Genomic DNA, 12,223 nt, shown 5'->3' on the forward strand with positions numbered 1-12,223 from the left:
GGGAATCGTGAGCATAGCACTTTCCGTGAGTTCTACGAGTCATTCTAGCAAAGTATCAAACCTGAAGGAGGGTGGCAAGAGCTCCAGAATTTGTAACCAAATCAGACAGATGTGAGGGTAGCCTGGGGACCCCACTTGCAGCTGGTGTCTGAGGTAGGGATGGTCTTCTTGGGGCTAAGCCCTTCCCCTGTGGGGTCTGCAGTATCTGGGTGGTTGGTGTCAGAACTAGACTTAATTGTAGGACACCCAGTTGGTGTCAGAGAATTGCTGTCAGAACTCGGGTGCAATCAAATTCGCTTCAATTACATTCAGCAGGCATTGCCATGGGAACTACCCTGTGGTCCTCCCAACTGGGGCAACCTGCCTCGTTTCTCTGAGCCTCCCAGGTCGTTCATCTATTACACAACCCACTGGCCCCACACGGCTGTCATGAGACTGAACAGAAACCCTCACCTGCAGGGGCCTGCAGAGGGCTGCGTGGGGCCCCTTGGTTAGCACATGGCTGCTGGTGTCTGCAGCGGACCCTGCTCCAGACCCTGGGATCCCAGGCCCCTGCCCTCACCAGGCTCACATCCTAGAGGGAGGAACAGAGAGTAACAAATAACCAATACCACCAAGTTAGTAAACTGGGTGGTGTATTCAAAGATGCTGGATGCTCAGGAAGTCACAAAAAGCAAACAAATGAACGCAGCTGAGGGGAGGGTCTGAGACCATCACCAGGCAGGCAGGACACCCACAAGCAGATCCTAGGAAGAGGTGAGGAGGCTCATTCCAGACTCAGGGCTCAGCTATGCAAAGGCCCTAAGGTAGGAGCATCTAACAATATTCCAGAGACAGTGGCAAGGAGGTCAGTGAGTGGAGGGTATGGGGGGCAATGCTCAGAGGTCTTCGAGGGTCCAGGTCCTGATGTCTCCTCACCCATGGCAGGGCTGTGACCTTTCACTCCCAGGGACATGGGACCCCAGAGCCTCTGAAAGTAACGCATCCTGGCCTCCGACTGCCCCGAGTCCTGACTTAGTGCTCGCTTCTCTGCTTGCCTGGCCAGGGGCCACCCTGAGCCATGAAGTGCAGAGACAGCTTTGGGCAGCACCCGGGGAGCCAGGGCGGGAGTAGGTTCCTGCCCGGAGCTGCCTCTAGAGCACGTGGTTATTTCCGTCAGGACCCCATGGAGACGAGGCCCTGCCCCTGTCTTCTCAAATGCATTTCAGAAATGTTTTCCTGGACATCCAAGACTGCCCCATGATTTCCTTGGTGGATTTTTGAAAATCATGCATTGTTCCAGGTAGGGCATGAGTGGGTGGAGGCCACCTGGAGGAAAAGATGCCTCACCAGGTGAAGCCATGACATCAGGCTGTCCTGGCAGCGGAGGCTCCTGGAGACTGAGGGGATACTCTTCTGTCAATCACTGTGGCGTAGACCAAGGTGCAACTTTCCTTGCCTGGCTGATGCTACAAGATGATGCAAATCTGCACACACTGCCTGGTCCTTGGGTCAGGGTTTGACCATCCCATAGATCTCTGGCCTCTGACAGGTCTCCAAGGCTGTAATTCCAGGGCCCACTGCCAGGCTCCTGAGCTGCGGGAGACCCATCTAAGACCCACTAGCATCCTATGCAGCCGAGCTCCAGATTCTACTTTCTAAAGGAACAGGGTTTCAGGGTCTCCAGCCTTCCTCTCTTAGCATGCAGGAGTCCCCGTCCCCCAGGCTGGCCCCACCCCAGCCTTTGTCTTGGCATCGCAGACCTTGCCCTTCTGAGCGATGTTTCCGGAATTTGTCCAGCATGGAATTATTGCCACATTTCTGTAAGCCTTCCGAATGAGTGGCCACTGAGTTCTACTCTCATTGAACAAAATTGCCAGAGAAATTTATAAAACAAGGTGACTTTTTGCAAGTGCACTACGGTTTTGACATTTTCAGCTCTACGCCATGCAGGAGCGGAGAGCAAGACTTCGAGACCCAAGCAAGGCTGGGCCCCCTGCTGGCTTGGCTCTTCGGTGCTGCCTGTCTGTGGATGTGCATTGCACTGGCCTCTACAGGCTTCACCTTCTTTATCACCCAAATGACAACAACAACAACAAGAACAACAGGATCTGCATTGCAGGGTGGGCTGGGGAGGGAGTGCTGGGCGCTCATGAAACGCGTGGTCTCTGAGCTTGCAACCTGGGCTTTCCCACTGTGTGCTCTGTTCTTAAGCAAGTCTCTTCATTTCACCAACCCTCCATTTCTTCCTCTATAAAGTGGAAATAATAATAGTAGCAACCCCTTGGGATTTGCTTGTAAGAATTAAATGAAATAAGAAGAATCCCTTAAATCCACTGAGGGCTCACTGTGTCGAATCTTCTCCTCTTCAGCATCCCTCCATAACCTCATTTCATCACCAGCACAACCCCACTGTCCAGGTGGAAAAACTGACATAATGCATTTAAAATATTTAACACAATGGCTGGTCTAGTAATAGTTTTGATGACAATGATGGTGATGATGATACAGTGATGATGGTGATGAAGATGGTGGTGGTGATAATGGTTATTGTGATGATGACGGTGATGAAGATGATGGTGATGAAGATGGTGGTGGTGATGATGGTGATGGTGACGATGACGGTGATGAAGATGATGGTGATGAAGATGATGATGGTGATGAAGATGATGGTGAAGATGGTGGTGGAGATGATGGTGATGGTGATAACGGTGATGAAGATGATGGTGATGAAGATGATGATAATGGTGATGAAGATGGTGGTGAAGATGATGATGGTGGTGGTGGTGATGATTTTTCACCTTCATCATCTCTGGCAGCTTCTGATCATCCACAGCTGTTCTCTCCAGGCTGGGTTCCAGCCCTCTGTTCATCTGGATGACATCTCTTTTTTTTTTTTTAATTTTATGGATGGGAAGAACTTGTTCTTTCTTCCAGCAAAGAGGGCTGGGAATTTATCATCAAAATACTGCCAGACTGTAAATCTGGTGTTAGACACAATGCGAAATTCTGCAGGAATCAAAGTTTCTATGAATCTTTTGCCTTATGGGGCCTCAGACATTCTAACGTGTGGTTGTAACAAATGGTCTTCAGATGAGACAAACTTTGAAAGATCTGTATTCTCTAGTTTTTTAGCCTCGACACTGTGCAGTGCAGAAGCGTGCCTCTGGCAGCTGTAAGGAAGATTGGCACATCAATCAGGGTGGGCTGCAGGCCCCTGGGTGAGACAGGAGCACAGGGGCGTCGGTTCCGCCAGCTCTGCTCTGCTCACGTGGATGGTCGGGATTCACAGCCAATGATGGCATCGAGATGGATGCCTCCCCAGGATGGATCACGGCCACCAAAAAAACCCTGGCTTTGGGGCTTGGTGCTGGCCCTGAGTAGGAACCTTGCAGGCAGCTGGGTGAACTCAGCTGGAGCAGCTGCTCCTCTGCCCTTACGCAGAGGTGACACTGCCCAGTGCACAGAGATGGGGCTCTGGGATGGGCAGGGATGCAAAATCTTCCTGGAGGAGTGATCGTGAGTTCCCAGCTGGGGTCTGGGCTGCCTGGAATCTCCACGGACCTGTGCCCCAGCCACAGGCTCACTGTTGGCCTATCTGGCTTGGCCAGTTCCTGAATGCCTAGCACCCCTGCTTCTGCCCTGCCCGCTTCACCCCTTCCGGGAATCACAAACCCATTTCTGGCTCTGCCTAAGGCCAGACAGGCCCCACCGTGGCTGGACAGCTCACTCCCAGTCTTCAGTGTGACCACACTCATCTGTCCCGTGTGCACTTGCTGTCCGTGTGGCTGTGGCACATGGGCCATGCTGGGGAGAGGGGGCAGAATGAGGAGAGATCAGGCCATGGGAGCTGTGGCCTCCTGGACCCTCCACCATGCTGAGAGGCAGGCTCACCAAGGCCTGGGAAGGGCTGAAGTCTCTGCCAGCTGAGGTTTATGAGCCACTCAGAAGGCGAAACATCTGCTGAAAAGGGTTTGCTGGTGGCCTCGTTCTGGCTGGGGGCAGAATCCCAGTGAGCAGCAAGCTCCAGCTCTCAGCTGCGGGAGGCGGGGCAGCTCCGTGCTGCAAGGCAGCCGCTCTGGCCTGAGCTCCTGCTTTGTGACGAGCTCTGCTGGAGACTGTGTTTCAGTACCAGCTTCAGTGCCGGCTGCCAGGCTTCCCCAGCAATTAATCAGGATGCCCCTGAGCCCCTCCCCAGGACGTGTTTCTGCACTTGTAACTTGTGCAGCCTCCTCATGTGAGAATTCACTGGTGGCTCCAGACAGGCAGCACCTACCTCCACCCAGGGCAGCACAGACACCAGGCCATGTCCTGTCCTTTGGCAGGTAGTTTGGTAACATTTGCAAAATTACCAAAGCTCTCAATCTGACATCTTGGTCTCAGAGCTCTCAGAACTCTAGACGGGGCCAGACAAGAGCTGAGGGAGACAGTCAGGGCACCTTGGCTCTAGAATTTGGGGCATGGCTGACGGAGGCTGATTAATCACTGAAAAAGCAAACCCTCAGCAACAAAAACCTCTTTTCTTGTCTCTACTTGCTGCCTCCAGGTGTTGATTTTAGGTAATATTGAAGGAGACACATCAGCCCAGTCACATGCATCTCAGGACACAGGACTCTGAGGAATTCTGAGATTTAAAACAAAAACAAACGGCAGGAAACTAAATCCCACAAAAGCAGAAGGGAAGTGTTTTTATCTCCCCAAAGTCATAAAAGCTCACACCGGACTGTCAGAGCAACAGAACAAAAGCTCACACCGAATTGTCAGAGCAACAGAACAAAAGGCCCATAGACAACATCTTCACATACTGCTGGGTGAAGAACCCCCAGGAACACCAGTGTGCATGGCAAGTCCAGGCCAGGGCCCTGACAGAGACAGAGACCGAAGCACATCCCAGCCAGGCCCCGAGCACCAGCCAGCCCGCGACCCTGTCATAAGCAGCATTCCCAGGCCAAGAGGCAGCCCCCAGGCTTCTGCAGCTAAAAGGCTGATGGTAAGCAGAGGCAGACAAGAGCAGAAGCCTTCCAGGGTCCAAACCTCTTAGGAGCCCGGGTGGCCCAGGAAGTTCCAAACAGCTGGACCCTAGACACAGACTGGTGAGCTCAGTACAGCAGCTGCCTCAACAGACAGAGATGCCAGGGAATGGAGGGGCAGGTCCAGATAGAGTGCAATGCAGAGCGAAGGGACAGGTCCCTAAAACACAGCCCCCGTCATAATCACAGACTCTAGGAGGGAACCCCAGAACCACAGATCTGGAGACAGGTCCCCCAAAAACACAGCCCGTGTCACAATAGCAGACTCTAGGATGGAGTCCCAGAGCCACAGACCTGGGACGCTGCCCGGGGCCACTGCTCTTATCACAGTCTCATCTAAACAGGGATGACAGATAGAAAACCACCATGGTCCCACCCCATATACCACTACCAAGACCACCACCAAGAGGGACTGACGCTCAGAGAAACGTCCCCAGGTGGCAGAGGAACCGCAGGGAGGCACACCCAGACACTGAACGACAATTCAGCTGACTATTCAAAAAGGAGCTAAACATTAAAAGAAAAAAATAGGTGTTACAAAATATCAGCATATGTCTTATTTTAAAATGAGTAAAAAAGAATATTGGTCAAAGACTTGAAAAACAGTCTGAGAAAATCTGGGAGATAATTAGAAATGAAAGGGGAAAAAGTGGAAATGAAGAATAAACTAGAAGGAACACAAGAGTGAATAAATGTCATAAATGACATCATAGGAGGAATAGAAGGTGAGAAGGGAAGAGGAAATCCAGAAAGAGCATAATGACGAAGCGTCAACAGCGTGCAAAGGAGGTGACCCAGGAGGAAGCTGAGGGAGAACCAAACAGTTCACAGGTGACTCCAAGCCACGAAACAGAAAAGACATGAAAGCAATTCAAGAAAATGCCCTGATGGAAGAAAGGCATCCACCTACATTTTTATAAGATACACCTCATATCTGGGAAAATGAACCAAGAATCACCAAGAGTTAGCTCTATCATTGTCTTCTAAAGGATAAAGATAGTAACTAAAGTTGACTAAAACATCAACCATGTTTGCATCCAATTCACAGTAAGTTGGTCATCTTTCAAGGATACCAGGGAACCGATGGAGTATTTTGGAAATTGATATTTAAAGGAAAGAATCAACTGTTCATTGTGTGTTTTCAGTTTAAACGATACCTTGAGGGAGTCAATAGTTTATGAGGGTAAGTTCCTCTTTATGAAAGTAGGCGGCCGGGCGCGGTGGCTCAAGCCTGTAATCCCAGCACTTTGGGAGGCCAAGGCGGGCGGATCACAAGGTCAGGAGATCGAGACCACAGTGAAACCCCGTCTCTACTAAAAATACAAAAAATTAGCCGGGCGCGGTGGCGGGCGCCTGTAGTCCCAGCTACTCAGGAGGCTGAGGCAGGAGAATGGCGGGAACCCGGGAGGCGGAGCTTGCAGTGAGCCGAGATCGCGCCACTGCACTCCAGCCTGGGCAACAGCGTGAGACTCCGTCTCAAAAAAAAAAAAAAAAAAAAAAAAAAAAAGAAAGAAAGTAGGCAAGCTAGTAAATGTGAATAAAATGGCAGAATTAAGAGATGAGCACTCAGCAATCTCTAAGGAAGTCTTAGATCAAGATAAATCATCTGCTTGTATCATGTAAAGACAGACAAGTCGACATCACCTGCTTCCTGATGGAAGGAGCTCAAAGCCACCATTAGTCCTAATCAAACCTGACCCTGATAAAACTCGAATCTGACTGCAGATTTACCAGAAATACAGAGGACAGAAGAACACACCCCTAAACCATGCCCCAGGCATGATCTATGTCCAAACCATTCTCCAGGGATGAAATGACCTATGTCCAAACGATAGGAAACGTACACTTGTAAAAAATCTGTCACTTATTGAAAAACAAATGACGAAAATAAAAATGAAGCGTAGAAGGGAACACACCAGCAGGTTAAAAGAGACTTAGGAGAGAAGCAGAGGGCAATACTCGAAACTGATTTAGTCCTGATATGAAAGCAAACCTCTAAGAGAAAATAAAACAGTCAAGAAAATTTAAACCATGACTGGGAGCCCATTTGATAATGTTAAGGAATTATTTCTGTTTTTAAAGATGTGACTATGTTACCATGCTTATATTTTTAACATCCTTGTATTTTAGTATTGTAGAATATTTACAAATAAGATTTATATGATGTTGGGAGGAGTTTGTTTCAAACTAATCTAGAGGGGCATGGACTAAAGCAGAAAAACGCTGGCCTTGAGTTGATGCTGGGAAATGAATGCATGGAGGTGAACTGTGTTGTTCCAACTTTTATGTGGAACTTTTCCATAATAAAAAGTTAAAAGTAGGTAAAATAACTATTACTCCTTAATTGAGTATATTTGTTTTTTCATATATTTGTTGAGCCTTTTCCACCCAGTGTCAGGCAGCTAAGCACACACTGGGCCGTCTTACGCCATCTGTCTCTCCTATCACAATAGAACTGTTTGGCTTTGATGGAAATCACTCCGTCTCCTGGAATCTTTTGAACTGACGTAACCTGCTGTATTAGTCCATTCTCACACTGCTATAAAATACCACCTGAGACTGGGTAATTCACCAAGAAAGGAGGTTTAATGACTCACAGTTCCGCATGGTTTGGGAGACCTCAGGAAACTTTCAATCTTGGCGGAAGTTGAAGAGGAAGCAAGGCCTGTCTTCCATGGTGGCAGGAGAGAGAATGCAGTTGGTGGAGATTTCCACAAACTTTTAAACCCCCAAATCTTGTGAGAACTCACGCACTATCATGAGACAACCATGCAGGAAACTGCCCCCATGATCCCATCGCCTCCTACAAGTCCCCTTCCCTGACACATGCTGTATTAGTCCACTTTCACGCTGCTCAGAAAGACATACCCGAGACTGGGTAATTTATAAAGAAAAAGAGATTGAATGGACTCACAGTTCCACGTGTCTGGGGAGGCCTCACAATCACGGTGGAAGACGAAAGACGCATCTTACATGGTGGCAGGCAAGAGAGAGTGTGCGTGTGGGAACTCTCCTTTATAAAACCATCAGATCTCGTGAGACTTAGTCACTATCACGAGAACAGCTGGGGAAAGACCCGCCCTGGTGATTCAATGACCTCCCACTGGGTCCCTCTCCTGACACGTGGGAATTACGGGAGCTACAATTCAAGGTGAGATTTGGGTGGGGACACAGACAAACCATATCACATGGGGATTACAATTCTAGATGAGGGTTGGGTGGACAGCCAGTGGCAAACCACATCACCCATGTCCCCTGCACATGACCATTTTCTCTTTGGCTTCTCCCACCCTGGCTGTCCCCTCAGGGCCCACGCCCCCGTGTCCCTCTGCCTGTCATCCTGTGATCTGCTCTGACCCTCTGTTCCTCCTCGTTCAAGTTGAGCGTTTCTTACCACAGAAGTGATGACCACACTGAAGAGTTAACCTGTCATTTCTCATAATACAGAACAAATACGTTCTCTCTCACGGGAGAGGAAACTACCTGAGATTTTGATAAATTTATACCTCCAAGTGGTGATAGAGCGAGCCAAATATTTGATAACCAGCCTTGTGAAGAAAGTACTGAGTTTTGGGGGAAACTGACTCCCCCATTCACTCGGTGATCTCTGGATCCCTGCAGGGATGGGCATCAACCCCCCGGCAAACCCTAATTACGTCACAAATACGGGGTAACTGAATTATATGAAAAGAGTACTGAAAACACGCCCACCCTCTGGAGGGAAGCAAATCGGTGGAGCATTCCCGTGAGCACTCATGCAAGCTACACTGTGCATTTCATAAGCCCACGGCCACAGCCACACAAAACAATCTGTTGACTTAAGAAAATATATTTCCAGTTCAAAACACCACAGCAATTCCAGAAATCACAGGTGTGATTCGAGCCGTGGTGTCCAGGTTTCTGATGCTCAGGCCCTCATTCTTGGGGGACGTTGGGAGACAATTGCAGCGATACCACTCAGCAGAGACCACCACCCTGTACATGTGAGGTCAGAGGGATAGAAGGGGACTGTGGACGGGATGCTCCCCAGAGCCCATTTGAAAGGGAGAGTTATAAAGCCAGAAGATCAAAGATCAAAGCAGGTCTGAACTATGAAAAGACCCGTTCATCAGAAACTGGCAGCACCTCCAGGCCCTGAGCAGAAAGGGGCTGAGCCGTCATGAGTCTATTTTCCAGTCCCAGGGAAGATGCATGGTCATTGCGAACACATCCCTCTAAATAGTAAATAACAAGCTATTTGAAATGATACTCACCATGTAGATTAGAATATTTCAGTAATTTGAATGCTTGTCATTGTGACATATTTCTCCTCCAAGAGAATTTCAGGAAAAGTTTCATGTGGACCTGAATCACTTTCACAATCGATTTAATTCCATCTGGGCATGAATGCCCAAAATGTGTATCGATTGTACCAGGGTTCACAGGAAATGTGGGGAGTAGAGACCGGTGTCCAAAACAATCATCATCTCAGCTTATTTGCTTGTTTCTTAAACATCATAATCTGACTGCTGATGTATCACACGTTCTGGGAGAATTTTAGTGTTCTTTGATGAGGCAAAATTATGCTATCCTCACAAAAAGGGCAGGTCCAAATGGCCAGATTTCAGCAGGCCCCCTGGAGGCATGTTCTCTAACTATACGGGCCAGATTCTACGACATAGAAATACATAAAAGCAGTTAGGAGCTTGAGGAGTACGTGGACTTATTGACCCTAACCTTCCCAAAGAGGGATCAAAATGCCATGGTGATGCTGGTGGTTCACCCGGCCTGTGGCGATTCGCTCTGAACTGGTGGCGTGCAGGTTGGTGCTTTGGAAGAGCTTTGGGAAAACCTGCCCGATGGTGATGCTTCCAAACAGAGGGTGTGGCTTTGTAAACCGGTCTATGAACGAATGCCCAGGACAGGATGGGCGTGCTCAGTCCTCGGGCTGGCTGCAAAATGAACACCAAAGCGTTTTCCTCCCATACCTCAGAGCGGGCCGCAGCCTCCCCGAGAGTCTCCTTCTCCCATGGAATCTTCAAGGCTGGAACCAACGTGGAAATGAACAGCTGCCAAAACGGAGGCAGCTCCATGCAAAACCTCTGTGCACATTTCAAAGTTGGTTTTCAATGACGGAAATCATACGGATGATTAAAACCAAAATTAGCGTTTCGATGTTGTTGAATGCCAACTGTTGGGAACCGAGGCCAGACCCACGGGTCGGGAAGTGCAGCCGGGTGAGGAGGAGGACAGCCCAACTGCTTCGGATCCCGCCATGCTTTTCCGCCCACACAAGTTCAAAATTCATCAACTCATGGCCACATTCCATGTTTCCTGTGCCTCAGGAAGCTCCTCTTGTGTTTTAAATTAAGCACACATACCCAAAGACCAACGGAGACCAGTTTAGCTGAGGTCCACATGTGATGGTGAAATCAGAGAGGCTGCACTGGGTCCTTTCCTGGAATCCTTGGCCCCCATCAGAGGTGCTCCTTGTCCATCCCCTGTGGCCCACACAACATCCTTTGGCCCCCAAAAGTGACTTTTTATGGAGGAGATTTGGGTTAGCAAGAAGACAGCTGCCCAGGAGATTTTGAGTAGGAGGTGTCCTCCCTCCACAGCCAGTGAGCCCCTGCCTGCCCTGCCTCGTGCGGCCCTAGACCTCCCCACATAGTGGTTCACAGGCTTCCACGTGCTGTGGGGCCAGGCGGCAGGATCCCTGGGGGAGGAGAGCTCCATCTCCTACCTGATCACCTCCCTGGCTTAGGGAAGACACTGTTATTCTTCTTCGCATTGTTCCTGAAAGTTCTGTGGTGTCTGCTTACTATTGAACCACTCAGATCTAGTTCTATGTGTTTTGTTCGTGGCTCCATGGGCACTCAGGAGACAGAAGAGCTCGCCCTGACCCCCCGGCTGCTGGGCCTGCTAGGCACCCCCAAGCCCAGCTCTTGCTCCCTCTTCCCCTCTCTCCCTTACCATCCTTTCATCCTTTGCTAAAAAGTTGAAAGGACTGAAAAGGTGAGAATGGGCACAGGCTCTGAGTCAAGATTTTGTTTTACCTTCATTATGGCAAATATTTTTACTGCAAAAGTACATTTTTTAAAAGAGAAAACGCATATAGTGCTAAGATTCCTGACCACTTCATTTGGGTTCCTGTTGCAGGCCTAGGGTATCCCATGAGCAGGGCTGGTACAGGAGCCTGGTGCAGGATGAACGCACCTGTGGGCCGTGGCAGGACCCAGGGTCCAACGGAATGTCTGGGCATCCTGGGGCCAATAACAGCCCAGCTCAGGAAGAGCCTGGGAAGCGCCCCTCATTGATTTGCCTTTCGGAGTCCTCCCCACCCTTCTCTGCCAAACATGGGGCCCAGCAACCACAGCATTCCTTGCATCTCCCTGTTCTGGGAGGGAACACACTTCCACATTCATCCCCTTATGTGAAACTCACAGGCGAGGCAGGGCAGAGCAGCAGCCACACAGGAGGGGTTAAAGGGCAGGAGCCATCCCCTGGCTTGATGGAAAACAGGGATTCCCTACCTCGGTGCATGGCAACTCCCAAAACCAAACCGTGACCAGCTGACTTGGAGGGAGACCCACTGGCCGTGTGCACCCTGCAGGTACGCAGGCATCATCTCATCCAGCTGTCCCAAGGCCCACTGGGGCCTCTGCAAAGCCTCATCTTACATATGAGAAATCTGAGATCAGGGTTGGCTGACTTTGCCCGAAGTCATCAAGCAGGCAAGACACAGAGCTGCAGCACCAAGCCAGGGCTGCCTGACCCCTAAACTTAACCTGACACAGCACATGGCACCACCTACGCACTTGGCCCCCACGACCACTTCTACAGGACTCGGGAAACACAGCAGGGCTGAGAACGTGGGCGCCTGGGTAGGCTGGGGGTGGCAGGCCCTGTGTACAGTGTCTGAAGTTGTCTGAAGTGCCCCAAGCCTCTGAGATACCTGCTTCAGCAGGTGCCCAGGACACTGCTAAGACAGAGCCTGAGACTTCTTACCATCTGTCCAGCGGTTGAATTAGCTCTTTGCTCACAGTCAATGTGGTCAAAATGATGCCTTTTCTTTCTACATCACCTGAGTACCCAGTAGGGAAGGACCCGCTGGGGAAGGGAACGGCCACCTACCGGTTCCTCTTGGTTTTCACATCTGGGTCTTCCCTGCCGTCTTCAGAACTGGACCCATCGCTGCTGTCAGCTGAAAGAAAATCAGATGAACAGGGTTAGAG

At 49.9% G+C, this 12,223-nt stretch overlaps 1 protein-coding gene across 1 annotated transcript in view; it reads right to left on the reverse strand.

Moving 5' to 3' along the window:
* The window catches only part of TCERG1L (transcription elongation regulator 1 like), a 233,186-nt gene that overhangs the window by 30,905 nt on the left and 190,058 nt on the right, over positions 1-12,223 (reverse strand). The window contains exon 8 of the mRNA XM_050805500.1: positions 12,123-12,192. Within this exon, the coding sequence (XP_050661457.1) occupies positions 12,123-12,192 (70 nt within the window). The remainder of the gene's footprint in view (positions 1-12,122; positions 12,193-12,223) is intronic.

Source organism: Macaca thibetana, chromosome 9, assembly GCF_024542745.1.
Source record: "Macaca thibetana thibetana isolate TM-01 chromosome 9, ASM2454274v1, whole genome shotgun sequence".
Classification (NCBI taxonomy): domain Eukaryota; kingdom Metazoa; phylum Chordata; class Mammalia; order Primates; family Cercopithecidae; genus Macaca; species Macaca thibetana.